The sequence below is a fragment of the Culex quinquefasciatus genome, chromosome 3 (genome assembly GCF_015732765.1).
Source record: "Culex quinquefasciatus strain JHB chromosome 3, VPISU_Cqui_1.0_pri_paternal, whole genome shotgun sequence".
In the NCBI taxonomy this organism is placed as follows: Eukaryota; Metazoa; Arthropoda; class Insecta; order Diptera; family Culicidae; genus Culex; species Culex quinquefasciatus.
The window spans coordinates 199,883,280-199,908,944 of record NC_051863.1 but is presented as its reverse complement, the minus strand read 5'-3'; the positions used below and the strand labels follow the sequence as shown (position 1 = coordinate 199,908,944).

Genomic DNA, 25,665 nt, shown 5'->3' with positions numbered 1-25,665 from the left:
AGTTACCATTTTGTGGTAAATATTGCATCACAAAATTGGTTGATCCCCTGCTTACGGCAACTTTCATTCGGAAGTCTAAAAACAAATGGGTAAAAGTACGCTACCCTCTGGAATGACTATCCAAATGATTCGCCACAGTTTATGTAATCGGATTCCAGATTCCAGGGGGGTACCTGCTACTGGAATTCATTTCCGGACACAACTATGAGCCTGATCCCGGGCTGGGTGTAGAGGATTAGAGCAAAATGTACTGCATTTTTGTGTGCTTTACTGTTTATAAACCTTTTCTAGGAAGGACTTTGGTTACCGGTTGAGTTAACAATTCAATTAAAACGTTTTGCAAGATAAATGCGGTTCTCATGTGCTTTTCTGAATCTGATAAAAGACTAAAACTGTTTTCAAAATTCATTGCCTTGGAATTGCTTTGCTGCAATCAAATACATCTCAATTTCATCAGACAAAGAGCATCGCCCAAACTGTGAAGACTTTCCAGCGCTCGAGGAATATCGCCTCGAAGTGTCTGCACTACCAAAAAAGGAATCAATAAATTAACTATCGTTATTAGACGTACTTTATTTTTAGGAGATTCATCTATCTTTCGCTGGTTGGCGTCTTTGGAACCCTTTTGCCGAAACTGTCGCTGCGAGTCTTCTCTCCACCAAAAAGAAAAAGGAAAAAAGCAAAGCCACGTGCCGTGTCGTGCCGGCCAAAATACTGACGTGGATGAAGGCAGAACGATCTCTTGTGTGGTGGCAGAAGGCGCATCGCGTTTCGAGACAAGCGTGAAATCGAACCACAATCATGAATTGCGCCCTCCACCGCCGGGGCGTGCTTTCCTCACCGATTCTTGAATCTTTTGGGACTGAACTCGATGATGGTTCGCTGCTGCTCGGCTCCACAACAATAACGAACACACACACACCACGGGGCCAGAAGAAGTGAACCAAAAGATATGTTGCTTTGGGAGGAAGAGAGATCGAGGTGGGTGGGGAAGGAAAACCAACAAGTCGTTTATGGTAGAACAGAAAACAGTAGAAGGAAAAAAAATAACAGGCAAACACACTGCACAGCACAGCGGACAAACCTTCCTCAACTCTTTCTCCTTTGGGAAATCGATTTTTGTCAAACGATGTGGATAACTGAATGTTGTATTTGCCGACGTTACGGTCGTTGTTGCCAAACAGTCAGTCAGAGGGGGCTTTGGGAGAGATAAGGGCCAATAATGTTGCCAAAATATTGGTAAACAGAGAGATAGTAACGAAATCAGAGAATGTTTGAAGAAAAACAAATAAATTTTTTTTATATCGTTACACAGACAACTATATTACCTCAACCATTTTTAAACGACATTAGTAAACAACAGTTGGTGTACAAAATAATAACAGCTTTTTGATGAATGGAACCTACTTTTTTTAAATTGCATTTTCAAACAAAAAAATGGTAGTAACAAATTTACAATTGAACTATTTTCCCCAGTGGATAGAGCAATAACACATGAATGTTTTCATTACTAAGATAAAAAATTAAATAAGGTGGGGATTTTTTTAAACGTAAAGCAATTAAACTTCATGTTTCCTTCCCCGCACTAAAACATTTTTTCTCTTCATAAACTTCATTGTTTCAATGATACATTGTACATTCGATGACAGCTGTATTATTCCATGAAAAAAATCATTCTGCCTGTTATACTAATTTTCTTCTAGTTGAGTAACGTTTCTAATAAATTACAAGTTACAAAATTACCAAAAAAAATTAAAGCATTTTTTATTTGCCGTATGATCTTTTTATAATCAATTTATAATGTAACATTTCTATAAAAGTTGCCATACCTGCAAGTTTAAATTTATTGAATGCATAAAACATCGGATGCAATAAAACAGTTTTTGGTGCTTAAATTTATATTAGATATCATATTTGTATAGGTCATGTCAACCGGAAATGGATTTTATTTATATTTTTTTATTTGGCTCGAACTTTGTGGGGGCCTTCCCTGTGGCCAAATATGCTATTTTATGTCATTGGTTCACCCATACAAGTCTCCATACAATTTTGGCAGCTGTCCATACAAAAATGGTATGTAAACATTCAAACAGCTGTAACTTTTGTGTGAATTTTCTGATCAATTTGGTGTCTTGGGCAAAGTTGTAGGTATTGTTGAGGACTTTTGAGAAAAAAATAGGTACATGGAAAAAAAATGCAGATTTTTTAATCAACTTTTTTTTCACTATAACTCAATTTCCCAAAATATGTATTTTTTGATTTTCGAGATTTTTTGATATGTTTTAGGGGACAAAAATCCGCAACTTTTGAGCCATAGAGAAACATGGTCAAAAAATCTGCCACCGAGTTATGAATTTTTGAAAAAACAGTGATTTTTGGAAAAAATCGAAGTTTCATGCATAAACAAGTTAGACATTATTTTTTAATGCAAAATTGAATTTGCAATCGAAAAGTACTTTACAGATTTTTTGATAAAGGGCTCCGTTTTCAAGATATAGCCACCGAAAGTTTGATTTTAGCGAAATATTTGCAGTTTTTCAATTTTTAAAAATAGTGACCATGAGTGACCATTTCTATTTTTTTTTTAAAGTTCAGAAAATTTGCTATAAAGTTGTCTAAGAGACATTGAAGATTGGGCCTCGGGTTGCTGAGATAGAGCCGCTTTAAGAAAAAGAAACACGAAAATTGAAGTTTTCTTAATCTCACCAAAACAACCCACCATTTTCTAATGACCATATCTCAGCAACTAATGTTCCGATTTTCAATGTTAATACAGGAAACATTCGTGAAATTGAAAAAAAAAATTGAATATTACGCCCATTTTAAATGCTAGTCTTGATTTAAAAAAATTAAAAATATTTTTTTCGAAAAGATCGGAAAATTTCACGAATTTTTCATGTGATAACATTGAAAATCGGACTATTAGTTAATGGTCATTAGAAAATGGTGTGTTGTTTTGGTAAGATTAAGAAAACTTCAATTTTCGTGTTTCTTTTTCTTAAAGCGGCTCTATCTCAACAACCCGAGGTCCAATCTTCAATGTCTCTAGACAATTTTATAGAAAATTTTCTTAACTTTTCCAAAAAAATATTTTTAGAAATGGTCACTCATGGTCACTATTTTTAAAAAATGAAAAACTGCAAATATTTCGCTAAAATCAAACTTTCGGTGGCTATATCTTGAAAACGGAGCCCTTTATCAAAAAATCTGTTAAGTACTTTTCGATTGCAAATTTAATTTTGCATAAAAAAATAATGTCAAACTTGTTTTTGGATGAAACTTCCATTTTTTCCAAAAATCACTATTTTTCAAAAATTCATCACTCGGTGGCAGATTTTTTGACAATTTTTCTCTATGGCTCAAAAATTGCGGATTTTTGTCCCCTAAAACATATCAAAAAATCTCGAAAATCAAAAAATACGTATTTTGGGAAATTGAGGTTTAGTGAAAAAAAAGTTGATTAAAAAATCTGCATTTTTTTTTCCATGTACCTATTTTTTTCTCAAAAGTCCTCAACAATACCTACAACTGTGCCCAAGACACCAAATTGATCAAAAAATTCACTCAGAAGTTACAGCTGTTTGAATGTTTACATACCATTTTTGTATGGACAGCTGCCAAAATTGTATGGAGACTTGTATGGGTGAACCAATCACACAAAATAGCTTATTTGGTCATAGGGAAGGCCCCCACAAATTTTGAGCCAAATCAAAAAATAAAAATGGTCGAAATCGGCCGATTTCGTAGAGAGTTGCTCAGTTTTGTTTTAGATTTCTGTTTATATCGTTGCTCAAAGCATTACTTTAAAAAACAGGAAAAAACGATTGATATAATCATTCGAAGCATTTTAATTTGAATTAAAAAAAATCATCCACTCTGCATAATATTTTTGAGTTTAAACAATAATATGTTTAAAAAAAAATTTCCTACCCACTTCGCACTCTCTTTATTAATTTTGAAAGTTCTAATGAAATGAGACAATAATAAATAAATCATTTAAATGTTTGAAGCTCAAAGATTGATTTTAATAACCTTCTTAAGCATTTTGTATCATTCGTAAAAAGCGGCACCGACTGTGTAGAGGCGTTCAAAAAGTACTACTTACACAAGTGAAACAGCATTAGAATGTCAAAATAACACAAGATTCATTTGGCACGCTATTGACAAGTTATCACAAAAGTGTTCTGAGTAGGGATACCTGTAAAAGTTTGATTTTCTAAAAATTAAAGAAAAAAATCAGAGAATTGAATCGTGAAAAATAAAATCGTGTATTTTTTTTTCAATTTATTAATTAAATTCGATTTAAGAGAATAGATTTGTTAGGACGCTTGTAATTAATACTACCATAAATATTTATTCTCATTATTTCTCTAGCTATTTTAGCCACCGTTTTACAAGTCGCAAATCACGTTAGAGCATTTTTGGGGTCAGAAATGACATAACTGTCCCAACTGCTTTTTTGGCATGTGAGCAAAAGTCGCACGATTTTTTTTATACAAAATAATGTTTTCTAACCTTTTAAAACACCTAGAAGTTTGAATAAAATATGATTAAAAATATTTAATTAAATATTTTTATCAAATGTAATTTCAATTGGTCGCACTGTATTTTTTTTTCGATTTGATTTCCCAGGAAAAGTCATTCCATTTTCTTCGCATTTTCTCTCTCTCTCTCTCCCTCTCCCTTGTTCAAAACAAGCAATGAAGTTATCAACCACGCACCAACGTCAACCATATTTAAGAACGTCACCACATTTCGCTTTCGTCAACGACGTTTATCCACCGCACACGAGCCAGATCGAAACTGTCGAATCACGTCTCAACCGACTGACTGTATTGTATTTTACTGCTCAGCGATGGAAGGAAAACTCTCCCAGAATACTCGTGGAATCCCCCAAGTCAGTCAACCAGCCCGGGGAGGCCTCGAGGATTCAATTTCAATTTGTTCACAATCCAATAATCTCAATCTTGCAATCGAGATGTGCTCGTGTGCCTGTGCGTGTGTGTTTGTGTGTATTTATGAGCTGAAACGTGTTACGAGTTCATTGTTTTCACTGGCTTCGCAGCAGCTTCGAAACGTGATCCTTCGCCAAAAACTTCTGACATCCTTACCGAGTTTGGTGGAAAGAGCGTGTGTGAGAGTGGGTGTGTTTTGCGCTGGAAAATATGAATCAGATTATGTAAATGGGCGGGAGGGGGTGGGGGACTTTTTCATCTGGTGTGGGGCTATAACAAAAGGCAGCCTCAGCTTTTCGACTGAGCTGATAATGCCAGACAAGTAATTTCAGCCCGATTTGGGAAATTGTTTCTACCTTCGCGCTGTACACACCACTTCTCCCAAAAAGTGACTAAGCTTTCGACGATATCAGCACCGAAACCAGTTTCCAGGTCTTCACCGGCCCGCCGAAACTTTATAGCTTTCGTCATGCCAAAAGTGTTCATAAAGTTGAATTTTTGATATTCGACTAGCCAAATTCCAGAATTACCTCATCCAGCTAGGAATGCACGCAGAAACATGTTCTAAAACAACCCCCACGCACCGGCAAAGCCGAATTAGAAGTTCCGTCCACACTGTTCCACGCCAAAAGAGGCGATGATTTCAACGCGGCAGATTCCTTTTCGAGGCGGTCCCGGTCAGGCACCAACTCGTTATAATTTACGACTGTGACAGACGATGAACGCACGCAGGTTCATAAATAACCCAACCCGAGCGAAAGCTTTCCAGAACTTTGAGGTGGGGGAGAGGGTAGTCGCCGGTTCATAACATGAGTTTTTCGCCCTGGTAATGGCTTTGGAGCCGGAAATTAGTACCCTCGGCTCATCATAGAAGCAATAAACACGAAACGAGCCACTTCGTGATGAAAATCGACTCGATGGCGTGCGGCGATATTATGAGCGGAGGGAATTTTCCTCCAGAGAGAAATTTGATTCTCCTTATTGGTTCGCCGAAAATATGATACATCAGGATCTTCCAGATGATGATGATGGTGGTGGTGGGGTGGGAGCTACTTATAAGATTTTCTTTTGATTGACGTGTGGTGTGATTTTGCAATTTGATTCGAAGTTGAGAAATCTTTCAGATTCTGAGAAGAATTATGCGTAAGCTTTTGAATGGATTCGTATGTCACAACTTTCTCCGAATTTTAATTCAAATGCATGATGATGAACGAATGGGTTTCCCAAGAAATCAAGATTGTTGTCATTTTCAACAGCACGTGCCAAATCAATTGATTGATTGATCCAAGGACAGTTCACATACTTTTCACACAAAGATTGTTTATTTTTTTCACATCCGTTTTGAGATTATGTGGAGGAAATTTAGATGCTTTTCGCAAATCGATTGAATTTGAAATTCGACTTATTACAATATTTAAAAAATAATTAATTTTATTTTGTCATAAACTGTAAGTAGTTTTTCATCGATCTAGAAGCACTAACAAAAGTTTTTTAAATCTCCCGGGCAACTTAGGATCGACAAAATTGAACTTTTTTCAAAACTTATTTTCTTAATGATTATTAAATTCACAAAAAAAAATCATCAACAGATTAATTTTCTTGGAGAAGTTCGAGAGCGATTTTCTTTTAAGTGATTCGCCTCCTCTCTCTTTCGCGAGTGAAGAAAGTTCGCAAGCGAAAAAGATTTGTTTTTTATTTTGGCCTATCTACAATCACTTAACATAAAAAATTTAGCCTGGAAAATCGAAGAATGTTGCGTCTGTCACTTTTCGACTTGATGGATTTTTTCGCAAGAGTTTTTGTAAGTTTGATTGTAGATGAGGCTTTATCTCTCGTGCAATATTTGAAAAGGCCGCGTAAAAATTTTGGCAGCTGCAACTATTTTCCAATTTCCCAGGCAATACAGAACAATTTAACAAAACCTATTATGTTAAACGGTAGCTGGGAAGGCCAGCTATTGTTTCTCACTTTGAATCTTGTTAAAAATTTGAGAAATAACAAAATAGTTCAAACGGTCAAAATGTTTATCCGCCCTTTTTTCGTATTGCTCCAGATCTTGTCTAAGCAACTTTACTGATGGAATTTAACAAAATAGTTCAATTTTGCGGGCATTTCAGGGCATGATCCCCTACACTGTAAAAAAAAACTGTATGTAAATTTCGAAGGTTTTATTTTGGAAGGTTGAATATTCCCTCTTTTATGGTGTAATTTTACCACAATTTGGACTGAATAAGTGACATTACACCAGAAAAGTGATAAAATTACACATTTCCAGAGGCAAAATTACATATTTTTTTCTGAAATAAAAGATGTACCCCTTCCCAGATGTAATATTACCACGATTTTTTTACTGTGTACGTATACTGATTCCAAATCCCAAACATGAGTGTGATTGGTTGCGACAGGGCCTGGTGATTTGGTTTGGTTAAAAATTATGGTGGTTTACGATAAGGGAGATTTAAAAAATCTAAATATAGGAATATTTTCGAAAAATAATATCTCGAAAAACGCAGGCCAAACTTTATGCGCCAGGTTGCATCCAAATGAGGAGATTTTGCACTGCAAGCGTTGAAAAAATCTCAGGGGTATTTTTCTTTAAAATCGTTATACCTTCATTTGAAAATGTCTAATTTTCAAAGTGTATGCGACCACCGTAACGAAAATTGAAAATTTTCCAACTTTATGTTTTTCTATGTAATTTTCAAATAAAGAGTTCTCGAGTTTAAAAAAATACGTTTTAGATTAGTTTTCATTTTATGTTTTGTTAAGTTTTAATTACATCCAACTAAAACTTTGTGAAAACTTGCTCTAAGACCAAAAAAGCTATATTGCAATACTAGTTGTACAAGTCTCCAATAAGGTTGGTGACAAAAAATGTTTTTTCCTTGATAAAAATTAGGTATCATCGTCTAACTTCTTTGGAATTAGGAACTAAGTAGCATGATTATTAAAATCTCTTTCAAAAAATCTAAAAAAGCTTGAAAAATAACATTGTTTTTTTAAACTTACCTGCCACACAGCGCGGCAGCTCCTTAATCTGCCACTCGTCCGAATCGATGTCGCACCGGAAATCCACCTGTCCCTCCAGCCGGTACCCCGCGTCGCAGCTGTAATGGGCCGTCACAAACTCTTCACTCTCGTCCACCGTGATCCGTGCGTTTCCGTGGCCAATTTCCGGCGGCTGCTCGCAATCTTCGTAGGTCCGGGCCGTCACCGGCGCCGCCCTCGCTGGAAACAGAGAGGAGAAGGAAATCAGAGGGAAATTAGACCGGCAATGTGCGTGTGCGTGTCATCGGCGTTGTAAACGATTTCGGTCGTCATCAGTCGTCGTCGTACGGCCTCGTGATTGATGTGCGTGGAAATTGTGATCAATCTAACCACGCGCGCGTTCCGATGGGGTCATAACATTGGCCTTGCCTGGCGCTGCCAGCTGATTCAATCAGGCCCAGTCAGTCAACCAGTCAGCAAAACGAACCCACCTCCACCACGACCGCAAATCAACTCATTGACCGGAATCTGATGGAATGTCAATCATCCGATTAAGGCTCGGAGGGAGGGCTCATTTTGCCGATTTTATCCCGGCTTTGTTTGAAGAGCCCTTCAATTGGGTGCGTTAAGGGACTCTAATCAAAATGTCGCTCCAATTCTGGGAATTCCAAAAGGGTACTCCAAACGAACATTCCATGGACATTTTATCAACTGTTTGTAGAGTCTCCTCTCTGTTTTCATCAATTTAATTGAGCAACACGTCTTAGTGAATTTTCAATTTCCCCAAATTCATCTTCGCTCAAACCCATAACACGATTTGCCTAATCGGCTTAAGCCCCACACGCAGCCAGCGCCGATTTAACAAATGGACTCGATAAGACACTGCGACTACTTAAAGACAAGCATCACTTGTTGGTCCTCGCACCTCTCCCCACCGACGGCACAGATGGGCGGAAAAACACAATAAAAATCCATTAAAAACCGATCAACCAGTAAAATGTGTGACAATCTCATAAATTAGTATTTATTTTATTGGCTCATCGGGACGTGCCGAAATATGGCGGAAAAAGCGCAAGAAAATGACAACAACGAAAAAAAAAGTCGAACCAAATCGAAGCAATTTCCAGCACATAAATCTTCCCCACGGCGACGAAGCTTTGGCGCGGCGCAAGCACGCGTTCGATGTTCAAAGTTGTATCTTGGTGGGTGGTTGATGGGTGGTGGGTGTGAGCGAGGATGCATCACTTGGCTGCCACAACAAAGGAGATAAAAAAGGAAAGCAAGTGGCGAAGGAAGTGCGGCGCGCGACATGTGGCAGCAACAGAGCATTTCTGATTGCAACGTGGTGAGCAGAGAAATTTAATAAACATTCTTTGTTATACTGTGGTTTGGGGTGTTGTTCATAAATTGAAAATAAAGGTAATAAAATTTAGGAAATTTTATTATTCTAACAAAGGTTTAATTAAAGATTTAAATGCATCTTTATCAGATAAAATTCAAAAACAAAGCAAAAAACTGAATTAAAACAGGGTTCTGTGTTTTCTGCTAATTATATTTTTTTGTTCTCTGTTGGTCTTCTAAACAATGCACTGTAGTCTAGAAGGAAAAATAAAGTAGAAAATTGATTTTCCAAAAACTGTGCATTTTATAAACATTGATGTCTTCGTAAGAGTTGTTGAAAATGGGTAACATTTGGCATGGTCAAAAATTGGGGTGGTTTACGATTAAAATTTTTTTGAATGGCGGGCCAAATTTAATGCTCACGTGAGCTTGCGGGCCAAATGTAAAAAATTGTTTATTTGAAAATTTAAATTACGTTTTTTTACAATCTACAAAACTGAAAATAACATTTATTTCCTATTTTTTTACATTTTCGTCATTGAAATATTCGAGAATAAAAAAATATTTTTTCCAGCCGTTCATAAAAGCTTCGAATCAATTGGATCAAACTAAATAAAATCAACGTAACCAAACTGTGCAAAAAGTTTATTTACCATGGCTGCAAAAATCATTATTTTACAATTATAATGAAAAGTAAAAAAGGTATTTATTTTAATGCGCATGAAAAAACAAAAATAATGCACTTTTATTTTCATAAAAAAATAATTATTAATTTTAAAAATATTTCAAAAAAGGGTGACATCAACTTGTAAAAATTGTGTAACTTTATTTTCAAACAAGATGCAACTATAATAATGAATCATTGCAAATGGATTTTTCAACAATTATTCCTCTGATTTTTATAAAATATTAATAAATTTTTGTCTGATTGAATCAGATGTTTGGCAATTAGATTCATAATCCCAACTTCATGAATTCAAATCCCAAGGTACAAATTATCTGAATGCAAAACAAATTTTAGGGCTGGCCCATATGAGAATGGTGCGTTAAAACCTTTTTTTTTAAATTAGTATGCGTATCTATATTTATAGCTATTTTTACAACTTCCTACTTTAATTAAATTTGAATGCAGAAAAAAATAATCAAAATTTTGACAAAATAACAATTATCAATCACATTCAAACTTTTGGGATCAAATCAAGGATAAACAATTTCTTTTCTAACAAAATAAAAAGTTTTAAAGAGCTAAACATAAATTTTTAAGAATAATAAAATCATTTTACAGATGGGCCAAAGGGCCATTTTACATGGTCTTTCCAAATGGGTCCGCGGGCCACAAAAATACTTTGGTCACCCCTGGATTAAACTGATTAAGGACTTATTGGTAATAAAACACGTCCCGCATTCAAAATTACAACCTGAACACGGGAAAAATAAAAATGTTCGAAACAACTTGGGCCATAACCCATGCAAGCGATTATTCTTTCTTTAGTTTTATGTATTGCTCTGATTGATAAAGGACCGATTCTAGAAATTTTAGAAAGTATTTCAGACAGTTCAGGAAGACGAATAGTCATATTTTTGATTTATGAAATTTATTGAAATAGCATCATTTTCAATTCCAGATATAAGAAGTATATTTAAAGATATTTCATTAAGATTCACTTTGTCACATAAAAAAACATGAAGAAAACCAATATTTCAATTATTTTCTTTTTATGAAAATTGGAATGTTAGCTTAAAGAAAAAATATAAATGCCATTAAAAAATCACCAAACTGTTAATAAATAGCACTTACCACTGCTGAGCAAATATCCCTCAAATTTATTTGAAATGTATTTTTTGTATTTTTTTTTATTTTGATGAAAATTATTGTGTACTTTAACAATGGCAATTGTTCAAAATGTCTCCGTATAACTTTTGGAGTTATCCATACAAAAAGGCTTATAAAATATTTAAAAATCTTTAATCGATTTGATATTTTGTAAATTTTCTGAAAAATAGTAGCATCTTGAAAAAAATATAAGTTTTATTTTAATTCGATTTACACACAAAACACAATGAATTCTGCTAAACACTTTTTTTCTGTTTTATACTACCCGACAAACTTCGTCTTGACTTTTTTTGTTTCTTGACGTTTTTAGTTTGTTTGATTTACGTAAATTTTCCCATGCAATCTGCAGATGCTCCGGAATCGGTCCCAGAGTGGCCAAAGCGAGATTTTTTAGCATATAAACCTTCCTTGGGCTTATAAGAACCCAACGCAACAAAAAGCACCTCGATCCAACACTCCATATGGGTCATTCCATCTGAAGCGGAACAGCATTTGAAAATTACCCTCTCCGATCCTGCTCAAATTTGGCAGGGCTGTTGATACTATCAAAACATGCAAGAATCCCGAATTTCATCCAAATTGGACCACCCCCTCCATTTTTGAACCTCCCCAAAAAATCGACTTTTTGGCGATTTTTGACCAAACCTCCTAGTTTCAAATGACGATAACTCAGGAACCACAAATCTTAGAGGGTCGGTCTTAGACTCAATTTTGAAGGAAATTGGATGTAAAATCCATTTCCGTGATCAAAATGTTGATTAATTTATTTTTTTCTACCTGTATTGCGCTATTGAAAACTTGAAACGGCCGTATCTCAAAACACCCCAACTTATTTTTTTTATTTGCCCTCACCATCGTGTTCCCCGGCCAATTTTACATAAGAATTACTTATTGACAGAAATGAATATGTTTCGTTCCAGAGATATCGAATTTTAAAGTTTTGTGTTTTCGAGATTACCTACATCAGCTTCATTCGCCGCATCTGCTAGAAGCACACAGGCGGGCCGATCAATAACAGCTACCTGGTATTCTGGGAGATGAATAATTTAATTTAAATTTTAAAAAAATTACGCAAATGGTCCGATTTGGATGAAATTCGGGATTCTTGCATGTTTTTTATAGTATCAACAGCCCTGCCAAATTTGAGCAGGATCGGAGAGGGCAATTTTCAAATTTGCACTTTTTCGTGCACAGTTGAGATGGAATGACCCATATTGAACTGATTCGCGTTCGAACAAAACCGTCGAAATTTTTTATACATATAGATAGAAGAAGATATATTTGAGCTTTGGCACAAGTTGGTACAATTCATCAGACAGAGCTACCATTTTTTTGAAAAATAATCTTTAGTTGCGATAGCAGTGCAAACATTTACCTTTTAAGATGTAAAATCAATTGTGTTCCAGATTCATAGCAGATTCCGTTGGGAAAATTCATGCAATCGGTTGATATCTCGACAGAATCTGTAATACATCCGGAACAATCCTTTATTTGGTTCCAACCACCCAAAACTAGAATCAAACCCGGGCCTGCCTTGAAACATTCATACAGATTAGTTAAAAATAACAAAACTTACAACATTAATAAATAAAAACAAGTGATAAAACGTGGATATCAACAAAATACCTTTGAATATTATTGACTAAAACATAATGAAATTGTTTTTATCTCACTAAACCGTTTCAAAATTAAAAAAAATAAGTAACGTTTTGAATTTGAAGCATTTGAGCAACCATGAGTCATAATAGTTTGCAATTCAAATGCATTGATGATCAACGTTCAAAGCATTTCCGTTGCTCGTCCACTCTCAATCGGAGTGCCATAAATTTACCACCACGCGGATTACACCTTGGTTACAAACCGTCCAAGATTATCGAACTGGCTCCCCCCCAAAGTCTAATCACACCCAGTCCATGACATCAGCCAGTGGCATCCGTGGCGATGCCAAACCTCCGCCCCCGGAATGGACTAGATATCCGTTTCTGTAGCGATCTGCCAAATACGACTATCTCTAACCCCAGAGATTTGAGCTCCTCTCTAAACTCCACTCGACTTGGCCAGACCTGCTGTCACACGAGGGGTTATCGTGGGGGAAAAAAGCGCGACAAATTAGGCAATGATTAACACATTAGACGGCCGTAAATATTGGGCCTACAAGGCAGAAGCTCACCAACGGCAACGAGCAGCAGGTCGACGGCGGTGGCCGTGGAATATGGGCTGCCAAGTGGGGTCATCAATCTTGTGGCAATTTTCGATGCTGCCGCCACCGCTGCCGTTTGTTGTAAGTGTCGAGCCGCCGTCGTGGTGGTGGCCATCCAAAGATTAAAATCTGGATATAAATTTCCCTATATGGAGAGAACTTCCAGGCCACGATAGTTACATGATGGCAGATGGGATTAGTGCTTGGCGTTTATGTGAACGCTAGTTGAATTGCCTTGGTAACATTTTAGTGATACAATGAGATAATCTGTTGGGACTCCTTATATTAACCACAAAGTTCATCACGAAATTAAAAATGAAGAAATAACTACTTATGAAAAAAATCCTTTCACTCTAGAAACTGCCAATGAATAAATCTCTTACAATCTTTGAAAAAATATTTATGACGCTTTTTACGACAAGTACTAATTTGGCACTACATAAATAAAACGCACAGCTTCTTCCAAGTCCATGCAAAAATAACTAACCAACGCACAAAGCAGTTTCCTAAAATTGATTCGTGAATATTTTTACACCCCGAAACTAAATGTCCAACGCGGTGCGATTCGGTCGTAAATAATACGCTTACACGCGGCGACGCCAACTCCAAATCCGACGCCGACGCGCCGCCTCTTGCCGATATCGTGGTACAAGAAAAGCTCACAAACTAAAAAGATAAGCTTTTGTTCGAGCTCTCATCCCAGGAAGATGCCACCAAACAGGCGGCGAGTGCAGCAGCATCCATTTCGCAACATTCAAAATCCAGCAGCCTGATAAAAGCGGCAACGATGCAGCCACCTGTCGTAAATCTAGCGACTACACCCACCTGAACACGTGAAGAAGTTGACGTTTGGAGAACACAAACTTTTAACCTAATTAGATTTGGTCAAGATTTGCTTATTCGTTTATTGCGTGCTACACGAGTATCGTTGCGTGTTGGTCATTGTAAGCAAAATAGTACAATTCTGACACACGGCACTGAAATTGCAAAATAACTTGTTAAACCCTCAATTACCGATTTTTCTGTTAAGCCTTATTTGATGTTCTCATTTTTTCGAAAACTTAAAATTTGTCATTTTGGTCATTTTGGTCATTTTGGTTATTTTGATCATTTTGGTCATTTTGGTCATTTTGATCATTTTGGTCATTTTGGTCATTTTGGTCATTTTGGTCATTTTGGTCATTTTGGTCATTTTGGTCATTTTGGTCATTTTGGTCATTTTGGTCATTTTGGTCATTTTGGTCATTTTGGTCATTTTGGTCATTTTGGTCATTTTGATTATTTTGGTCATTTCGATAATTTTGGTTATTTTGGTCATTTCGATAATTTTGGAAATTTTGGTAATTTTGGTCATTTTGGTCGATTTGGTCGTTTTGGCAATTTTGGTCATTTTGGTCATTTTGGTCATTTTGGTCATTTTGATCATTTTGGTAATTTTGATCATTTTGATCATTTTGATCATTTTGGTCATTTTGGTCATTTTGGTCATTTAGGTCATTTTGATCATTTTTGTCATTTTGGTCATTTTGGTCATTTGGGTCAGTTTAGTCATTTCGATAATTTTGGTAATTTTGGTAATTTTGGTAATTTTGGTCAATTTGGTCGTTTTGGTCATTTTGGTCATTTTGGTCATTTTGGAAATTTTGGTCATTTTGGTCATTTTGGTCATTTTGATCATTTCGATCATTTTGATCATTTTGGTCATTTTGGTCATTTAGGTCATTTAGGTCATTTTGATCATTTTGGTCATTTTGGTCATTTTGGTCAATTTGGTCATTTTGATTAATTTGGTCATTTTGGTCATTTTGGTCATTTAGGTCATTTAGGTCATTTTGGTCATTTAGGTCATTTAGGTAATTTTGGTCATTTTGGTCATTTTGGTCATTTTGGTCATTTTGGTCATTTTGGTCATTTTGGTCATTTTGGTCATTTTAGTCATTTTGGTCATTTTGATCATTTTGATCATTTTGATCATTTTGATCATTTTGGTCATTTTGGTCATTTTGGTCATTTTGGTAATTTTGGTCATTTTGGTCATTTTGGTCATTTTGGTCATTTTGGTCATTTTGATCATTATGATCATTTTGATCATTTTGGTCATTTTGGTCATTTTGGTCATTTTGGTCATTTTGGTAATTTTAGTCATTTTGGTAATTTTGGTAATTTTGGTAATTTTGGTAATTTTGGTAATTTTGGTAATTTTGGTCATTTTGATCATTTTGGTCATTTTGGTCATTTTGGTCATTTTGGTCATTTTGGTCATTTTGGTCATTTTGGTCATTTTGGGCATTTTGGTCATTTTGGTCATTTTGGTCATTTTGGTCATTTTGGTCATTTTGCTCATTTTGGTCATTTTGGTCATTTTGGTCATTTTGGTCATTTTGATCATTTTGATCATTTTGGTCATTTTGGTCATTTTGGTCATTTTAGTCATTTTAGTCATTTTGGTCATTTTGATCATTTTGATCATTTTGATCATTTTGGTCATTTTGGTCATTTTGGTCATTTTGGTCGTTTCGGTCATTTTAGTCATTTTGGTAATTTTGGTAATTTTGGTAATTTTGGTCATTTTGATCATTTTGGTCATTTTGGTCATTTTGGTCATTTTGGTCATTTTGATCATTTTGATCATTTTGATCATTTTGGTCATTTTGGTCATTTTGGTCATTTTGGTCATTTTGGTAATTTTAGTCATTTTGGTAATTTTGGTAATTTTGGTAATTTTGGTAATTTTGGTAATTTTGGTAATTTTGGTAATTTTGGTAATTTTGATCATTTTGGTCATTTTGGTCATTTTGGTCATTTTGGTCATTTTGATCATTTTGATCATTTTGGTCATTTTGGTCATTTTGGTCATTTTGGTCATTTTGGTAATTTTAGTCATTTTGGTAATTTTGGTAATTTTGGTAATTTTGGTAATTTTGGTAATTTTGGTAATTTTGGTCATTTTGATCATTTTGGTCATTTTGGTCATTTTGGTCATTTTGGTCATTTTGGTCATTTTGGTCATTTTGGTCATTTTGGGCATTTTGGTAATTTTGGTCATTTTGGTCATTTTGGTCATTTTGGTCATTTTGCTCATTTTGGTCATTTTGGTCATTTTGGTCATTTTGGTCATTTTGATCATTTTGATCATTTTGGTCATTTTGGTCATTTTGGTCATTTTAGTCATTTTAGTCATTTTGGTCATTTTGATCATTTTGATCATTTTGATCATTTTGGTCATTTTGGTCATTTTGGTCATTTTGGTCATTTTGGTCATTTTGGTCATTTTGGGCATTTTGGTAATTTTGGTCATTTTGGTCATTTTGGTCATTTTGGTCATTTTGCTCATTTTGGTCATTTTGGTCATTTTGGTCATTTTGGTCATTTTGATCATTTTGATCATTTTGGTCATTTTGGTCATTTTGGTCATTTTAGTCATTTTAGTCATTTTGGTCATTTTGATCATTTTGATCATTTTGATCATTTTGGTAATTTTGGTAATTTTGGTCATTTTGATCATTTTGGTCATTTTGGTCATTTTGGTCATTTTGGTAATTTTGGTCATTTTGGTCATTTTGGTCATTTTGGTCATTTTGGTCATTTTGGTCATTTGGTCATTTTGGTCATTTTGGTCATTTTGGTCATTTTGGTCATTTTGGTCATTTTGGTCATTTTGGTCATTTTGGTCATTTTGGTCATTTTGGTCATTTTGGTCATTTTGGTCATTTTGGTCATTTTGGTCATTTTGGTTATTTTGGTCATTTTGGTCATTTTGGTCATTTTGGTCATTTTGGTCATTTTGGTCATTTTGGTTATTTTGATCATTTTGGTCATTTTGGTCATTTAGGTCATTTTGATCATTTTTGTCATTTTGGTCATTTTGGTCATTTGGGTCAGTTTAGTCATTTCGATAATTTTGGTAATTTTGGTAATTTTGGTCATTTTGGTCGATTTGGTCGTTTTGCCAATTTTGGTCATTTTGGTCATTTTGGTCATTTTGGTCATTTTGGTCATTTTGATCATTTTGGTAATTTTGATCATTTTGATCATTTTGATCATTTTGGTCATTTTGGTCATTTAGGTAATTTTGATCATTTTTGTCATTTTGGTCATTTTGGTCATTTGGGTCAGTTTAGTCATTTCGATAATTTTGGTAATTTTGGTAATTTTGGTCATTTTGGTCGATTTGGTCGTTTTGGTCATTTTGGTCATTTTGGTCATTTTGAAAATTTTGGTCATTTTGGTCATTTTGGTCATTTTGATCATTTCGATCATTTTGATCATTTTGGTCATTTTGGTCATTTAGGTCATTTAGGTCATTTTGATCATTTTGGTCATTTTGGTCATTTTGGTCAATTTGGTCATTTTGATTAATTTGGTCATTTTGGTCATTTTGGTCATTTTGGTCATTTAGGTCATTTAGGTCATTTTGGTCATTTAGGTTATTTAGGTAATTTTGGTCATTTTGGTCATTTTGGTCATTTTGGTCATTTTGGTCATTTTGGTCATTTTGGTCATTTTGGTCATTTTGGTCATTTTGGTCATTTTGGTCATTTTAGTCATTTTGGTCATTTTGATCATTTTGATCATTTTGATCATTTTGGTCATTTTGGTCATTTTGGTAATTTTGGTAATTTTGGTCATTTTGGTCATTTTGGTCATTTTGGTCATTTTGGTCATTTTGGTCATTTTGGTCATTTTGGTAATTTTAGTCATTTTGGTAATTTTGGTAATTTTGGTAATTTTGGTAATTTTGGTAATTTTGGTAATTTTGGTAATTTTGGTAATTTTGGTCATTTTGATCATTTTGGTCATTTTGGTCATTTTGGTCATTTTGGTCATTTTGGTCATTTTGGTCATTTTGGTCATTTTGGTCATTTTGGGCATTTTGGTCATTTTGGTCATTTTGGTCATTTTGGTAATTTTGGTCATTTTGGTCATTTAGGTCATTTTGATCATTTTGGTCATTTTGGTCATTTTGGTCATTTTGGTCATTTTGGTAATTTTAGTCATTTTGGTAATTTTGGTAATTTTGGTAATTTTGGTAATTTTGGTCATTTAGGTCATTTTGATCATTTTGGTCATTTTGGTCATTTTGGTCATTTTGGTAATTTTAGTCATTTTGGTAATTTTGGTAATTTTGGTAATTTTGGTAATTTTGGTAATTTTGGTAATTTTGGTAATTTTGGTCATTTTGATCATTTTGGTCATTTTGGTCATTTTGGTCATTTTGGTCATTTTGGTCATTTTGGTCATTTTGGTCATTTTGGGCATTTTGGTAATTTTGGTAATTTTGGTCATTTTGGTAATTTTGTTCATTTTGGTCATTTTGGTAATTTTGGTCATTTTGGTCATTTTGGTCATTTTGGTCATTTTGATCATTTTGATCATTTTGATCATTTTGGTCATTTTGGTCATTTTGGTAATTTTGGTCATTTTGGTCATTTAGGTCATTTTGATCATTTTGGTCATTTTGGTCATTTTGGTCATTTTGGTCATTTTGGTCATTTTAGTCATTTTGGTAATTTTGGTAATTTTGGTAATTTTGGTAATTTTGGTAATTTTGGTAATTTTGGTAATTTTGGTCATTTTGATCATTTTGGTCATTTTGGTCATTTTGGTCATTTTGGTCATTTTGGTCATTTTGGTCATTTTGGTCATGTTCGGGAGTAAGGTCTCCCAGAGCTACATCCCTGGATGGTTTGAACTTTGGTCATTTGCGTTTTTACCATTCCTCTTTGGCCGCAATACCACTGCACTGATTTGAGGAACAATTACAGAGCCAAGATGTGCTGGTCAGCAGTTTTGGTCATCTAGTTTGGATATGGTCGTTGGTCAGTGGTAGTGTGCACAAGAGATAAGCCGATAAGAGAGAACGATCTCTCTCCGATCGGTTGAGGTTCATCCCGACTGGAAGGGATCTGGGCCAAGTAGGAGTAATAATAGAAGGCAATTTAAGTAGTCCTAGACCTAGGGACGGTACGGGTCGGACACCCGTCCGTCGTGACGCGTTGTAAATATTGTACATATCTGACGACAATAAATGTTATTCGTTTAACTGTGGTTTAATCGGAACGCGAGTGTGGTGTTTTATTTGTAATCCGGATGGTGCTCTTGGATCATCTGGGCGTTGGGGTACCTGCGCTGGAGTCGCAGTACGATCTGCTGGTCTACGGGTAATTCCCCCCCCCTGGCGTCGTGGTTTCTTATCGTGTTGGGACTTGGCTCCGAACTTCATCATCCACTTGAGCTATTGAAGAAACCCGGGAAGGACCAAACCCCAACATTTGGTCCTTCGAACCGGATGAAGGACGGTGGGACCAGGTTGGAAGGCTTTGGATTGACGCCATTGATAGCCAGCACCAACGCCAACATTAAACAATGGGTGAGCGCCAAAACCTACCCGCGAAATACACTTTCGCCGCCATCGCACTTGCTGCACAAAAGGACATCAAGGTACAAAGGATATGGCCTCAACAAAGCGCCATGGACATGGCCACGGGTTTGGCCACCGGAACACACCAAGGACTACTCAGCATCGGACAGCATGCAACCCAACGGTACCTCGGGCTGGACCGAGGTGGACACGGTCAACTTAGGAAGGATTGGTCGACCGTATGGAACCCTCGACATCACCCGGTGTCGCAATCAACATCCTCGCGTGCTGAACTCCTATTCATCGCCCCTGGACGAGGCAATCAATCAACGGTTTGGGAATCATCGAGTGGAATTCGGTTCATCCCAGGACTCGGACTGTACACTGGCAGGAGGGATCACCTGTTTCCTCAGGTAAATATTAATAGTTCAGTGTATATGTCTTGCCGGAGTGTTCATCAACAACCACCTAACACCATTTCCAAATTCTCTCGATGAAAAATACAACTACACCCTGGACTGGAGGAACACGCACAAGTACACATGGGTACTGCGTGCACGCACAACGGCTTGCTCGTCTACACACATGCGAGCACATCCCATTCGTCACCATCTACGGGCGACACGGTGTCGCGGGCACGGCTACACAGAGGTTTTCTAATTCATCAACATCGGTAGAGCTGGTGGCTTACGGATGCGCCATCTGCTAACCACCCACGCTGGACGTGTTCGGCAACGGGTCGAGCACACGGGTATCGAGCGACGGAGCGACCACGGGGTTGCACACCAACTGGACTCGGTGTCGGATCGAGTACCGAGAGCGGATCACCACCAAGAGCATCGCGCGACTACATCTCCCCAGCGAGACGTCTTCGCGGTTCATGGGAACCTGGTACTCGGGATCGGTTCTGGACATTGGACAAAGTTCATCGAGGGAAATCCTGTTTTTCCAGGTAAATATTATGAACTTGTATATGTCCGCCGAAGCAATCGCTATGCTCGCCACTAACACACCCACAACTATTTTCTTCTGGCATGGAAATCAACAACCATCGAGCGCGGAAAACACTTCTTTCGCTATGGTCATCGAGCTATCCGTTAGCACCAGCTATCGAACACACTCGGACGGTTCGTTGGCTACCACACGCGAGCAGAAGCACAAGGAGGTTTTCCAAACACCACCCACTGGTGATCATGGGATCGACCAGACACAACCACCCACTTTGGTAGCTGTCTACGCATACAACGGCAGACGGCACCTCACGGAGTTGCTACCAACAGCAGGACGAATTGGAAACGCGTCGGCTCGGTATTGGTTTCGAGTTTTTTGTAAACTTCGGCCCGAGTGAGCACATGGTCCGTGTTCATTCCACCGATCAGCGATCTTGGAGGTCGCTACCAACCCAACTGGAAGTCAGCTGTCAACATTGAGCTCACCACGTGACACTTCGGGACAGCTCGGCTTGGACGACAACGAGCACTGTGAAGAGGAGGCGCACACATTGGTTTTCCTAGGTAAACACAAATTGAATAGTTTATGTCCGCCGAAGCCGGATTTCGGATACCGCACAATTTCAATTGGATTTATCCTCTTTCACACGCTTGCTGTACTACACACATTCGGATTGCGGGATTTACATCCTTCGGAGTGACGTCACTGGGGCGTCATTGGTCAAGCGGCGGCTGGTGATCGCTGATTTACAACCACGTCTGCGGCAGGACACCTGGACGTGTCATGGAGGTTTCACACGGGCAAGTTTTGGAGAACGTCAGGACGACGTGAACTATCCTCGGGTCATGGAAGTGAATGCTGCTAGGGCACATTCTGGGACGTCGCCAACTCATCGGCAAGGGTCCACACCACGGTCTCATGGCTGAGACACCACTCACCGGCTGCGCTACTCTGGGCAGGGTCCGGAGGTCGGAGCGCAGCATGGCTGTCACATGGTGTGACGTCATCAAGGTCATCAATCACGATCGGCGAACGGTCGCCACGTGTCATCGGGACAAATCCAATCAAGCGTGACGTCACGGGCGAAGAAGGACTCTCATCATCCACTAGCAGTCATGGTTGCACTGCATGGTCTTGGTTACACGGCGCTAGGGTCTCGGTGTAGCGCCTCCCACTCATCCCACGTGTAGTCCAACGAGGCACCGCACGTGCACAGAAAGTTTCGGTTAAATCTAGATTGCCGGAACAAGGACGTTCATTCCCAGCAGTCATGGACGAACTGCAAATCCACGGAACAGGGTTTCGTATCCCGGACAGGTGGAGTACGGACTCTCCACCCAATCCCCACCCACGCGCAGTCAAGGACGCACTGCACCACCCAAAGGTAATCGGTCGTCGCCTGGTCAGGCACAGCCGAGCAGGACAAACCTCTCCACGGAGTCGGGACTCCAGGTTTCAACCCATCATCGGGACGGTGTGATTGCCAGGAGCGCAGCACACTGCGAAGGATCGTACCAATGTACACCACTGAAAGGATCGGCAAGGGACCGCCGAACCACTACCACTACACTCGGGTACTACTACACTACCACGGGTTATAAAACGGCAGGGGAGCTGGTGTCGGACGACTTCAGCTCGAATCAACTCTTTCCCATCGTGATCTCCTGGTACGGAGACACACAACCAAGCGTACGGTGGCAGGCTCAGGTGTGCTTGCCAGGTGTTTCAAGGATGCATCTCACATGCATGGAGGGAACAGGCCACAGGATGTGACTGTTCAACCAAGGATTTGGATTTCGTTTGGACGGTCTACGGAGACTGTTCAACCCACACACTCCCACCCAAGGGCACTAGGAAAGTGCAAATAATGACGGCAGGGTCGTCGTTATGGAATCCGGAGGTCAACCCGTCACCATCGGATCGGTGACAAAAGCGTGCTGCACAGGGCAGCGAACAACGCTATCCAAGGATTGATTAGTCGGTGCACTAGTCATCCACAAGGGAGGTTCGCGGACGGCGTGTCTTGGAACGGCATGCCTCGGATCTCAACCTACTGGGGCAGGGCTCCATAGGTATCCCGGTACGAAGCCACGGGACGTCACCAGCACGTCATGCTTCGAGCCACACCCACATCCCACCCACACACTGGAGCTAGGGCTCCTCGGAAACGGAATCCAATGGTCGAGCATAAGCACGTCGTGGGACGTCATGCTTCACCACCCACACCGGAGCGCGGGCTCCATTGGAAGGAAACATCAACCTGGTGCACGGTACGCATTAACCCAAGGAAGGAACAACCCAAGGAGGTCAACGGGAACCGAAGGAAAACCGGATTAGGTAGCCATCAAGAATCGGTTTGGAAAAGATGTGCCACACGGACGTGGACATCAACCTAGGAAATTGCAACACACAATTTGTACACACTTACACCTACACCTACACTGAGGAGGAAATTTAGTTTTGTTCAGAAATTGGGTAATTTCAGGGCAGGGAGAATGTTCGGGAGTAAGGTCTCCCAGAGCTACATCCCTGGATGGTTTGAACTTTGGTCATTTGCGTTTTTACCATTCCTCTTTGGCCGCAATACCACTGCACTGATTTGAGGAACAATTACAGAGCCAAGATGTGCTGGTCAGCAGTTTTGGTCATCTAGTTTGGATATGGTCGTTGGTCAGTGGTAGTGTGCACAAGAGATAAGCCGATAAGAGAGAACGATCTCTCTCCGATCGGTTGAGGTTCATCCCGACTGGAAGGGATCTGGGCCAAGTAGGGAGTAATAATAGAAGGCAATTTAAGTAGTCCTAGACCTAGGGACGGTACGGGTCGGACACCCGTCCGTCGTGACGCGTTGTAAATATTGTACATATCTGACGACAATAAATGTTATTCGTTTAACTGTGGTTTAATCGGAACGCGAGTGTGGTGTTTTATTTGTAATCCGGATGGTGCTCTTGGATCATCTGGGCGTTGGGGTACCTGCGCTGGAGTCGCAGTACGATCTGCTGGTCTACGGGTAATTCCCCCCCCCTGGCGTCGTGGTTTCTTATCGTGTTGGGACTTGGCTCCGAACTTCATCATCCACTTGAGCTATTGAAGAAACCCCGGGAAGGACCAAACCCCAACAGGTCATTTTGGGCATTTTGGTAATTTTGGTAATTTTGGTCATTTTGGTCATTTTGGTCATTTTGCTCATTTTGGTCATTTTGGTCATTTTGGTCATTTTGGTCATTTTGATCATTTTGATCATTTTGGTCATTTTGGTCATTTTGGTCATTTTGGTCATTTTAGTCATTTTAGTCATTTTGGTCATTTTGATCATTTTGATCATTTTGATCATTTTGGTCATTTTGGTCATTTTGGTCATTTTGGTCGTTTCGGTCGTTTTGGTCATTTTGGTCATTTTGGTCATTTTGGTAATTTTGGTCATTTTGGTCATTTTGGTCATTTTGGTCATTTGGTCATTTTGGTCATTTTGGTCATTTTGGTCATTTTGGTCATTTTGGTCATTTTGGTCATTTTGGTCATTTTGGTCATTTTGGTCATTTTGGTCATTTTGGTCATTTTGGTTATTTTGGTCATTTTGGTCATTTTGGTCATTTTGGTCATTTTGGTCATTTTGGTCATTTTGGTCATTTTGGTCATTTTGTTCATTTTGTTCATTTTGGTCATTTTGGTCTTTTGGTCATTTTGGTCATTTTGGTCATTTTGGTCATTTTGGTCATTTTTGTCATTTTGGTCATTTTGGTCATTTTGGTCATTTTAGTCATTTTGGTCATTTTGATCATTTTGATCATTTTGGTCATTTTGGTCATTTTGGTCATTTTGGTCATTTTGGTCATTTTGGTCATTTTGGTCATTTTGATCATTTTGATTATTTTGGTTATTTTGGTCATTTTGGTCATTTTGGTCATTTTGGTAATTTTAGTCATTTTGGTCATTTTGGTAATTTTGGTAATTTTGGTAATTTTGGTAATTTTGGTAATTTTGGTAATTTTGGTAATTTTGGTCATTTTGATCATTTTGGTCATTTTGGTCATTTTGGTCATTTTGGTCATTTTGGTCATTTTGGGCATTTTGGTCATTTTGATCATTTAGGTAATTTTGGTAATTTTGGTCATTTGGGTCATTTTGGTCATTTTGGTCATTTTGGTCATTTTGGTCATTATGGTCATTTTGGTCATTTTGGTCATTTTGGTCATTTTGGTCATTTTGGTCATTTTGGTCATTTTGGTTATTTTGGTAATTTTGGTCATTTTGGTAATTTTGGTCATTTTGGTAATTTTGGTAATTTTGGTAATTTTGGTAATTTTGGTAATTTTGGTAATTTTGGTAATTTTGGTAATTTTGGTAATTTTGGTAATTTTGGTCATTTTGGTCATTTTGATCATTTTGATCATTTTGGTCATTTTGGTCATTTTGGTCATTTTGGTCATTTTGGTCATTTTGGTCATTTTGATCATTTTGGTAATTTTGGTCATTTTGGTCATTTTGGTAATTTTGATCATTTTGATCATTTTGGTCATTTTGATCATTTAGGTCATTTTGATCATTTTTGTCATTTTGGTCATTTTGGTCAGTTTAGTCATTTTGGTAATTTTGGTCATTTTGGTCATTTGGGTCATTTTGGTCATTTCGATAATTTTGGTTATTTTGGTCATTTCGATAATTTTGGAAATTTTGGTCAATTTGGTCATTTTGGTCATTTTGATCATTTTGATCATTTTGATCATTTTTGTCATTTTGGTCATTTTGGTCATTTTGGTCATTTTGGTCATTTTGGTCATTTTGGTCATTTTGGTTATTTTGGTAATTTTGGTCATTTTGGTAATTTTAGTCATTTTGGTCATTTTGGTAATTTTGGTAATTTTGGTTATTTTGGTAATTTTGGTCGTTTTGGTCATTTTGGTCATTTTGATCATTTTGATCATTTTGATCATTTTGATCATTTTGGTCATTTTGGTCATTTTGGTCATTTTGGTCATTTTGGTCATTTTGGTCATTTTGGTCATTTTGGTCATTTCGATAATTTTGGTTA

The 25,665-nt window shown here is 37.6% G+C and overlaps 1 protein-coding gene across 3 annotated transcripts in view; it reads right to left on the bottom strand.

Annotated features, from left to right (window-relative positions):
* Positions 1-25,665, bottom strand: part of LOC6032897 (multiple epidermal growth factor-like domains protein 6) — a 128,100-nt gene that overhangs the window by 82,969 nt on the left and 19,466 nt on the right. For 2 of the 3 annotated variants that reach the window (XM_038261604.1, XM_038261606.1), the window contains exon 2: positions 7,965-8,183. In XM_038261604.1, coding sequence (XP_038117532.1) covers positions 7,965-8,183 — 219 coding nt within the window. Of the gene's footprint in view, positions 1-5,485; positions 5,570-7,964; positions 8,184-25,665 lie in introns of those variants that run through there. The other variant, XM_038261607.1, reaches the window with a different exon arrangement.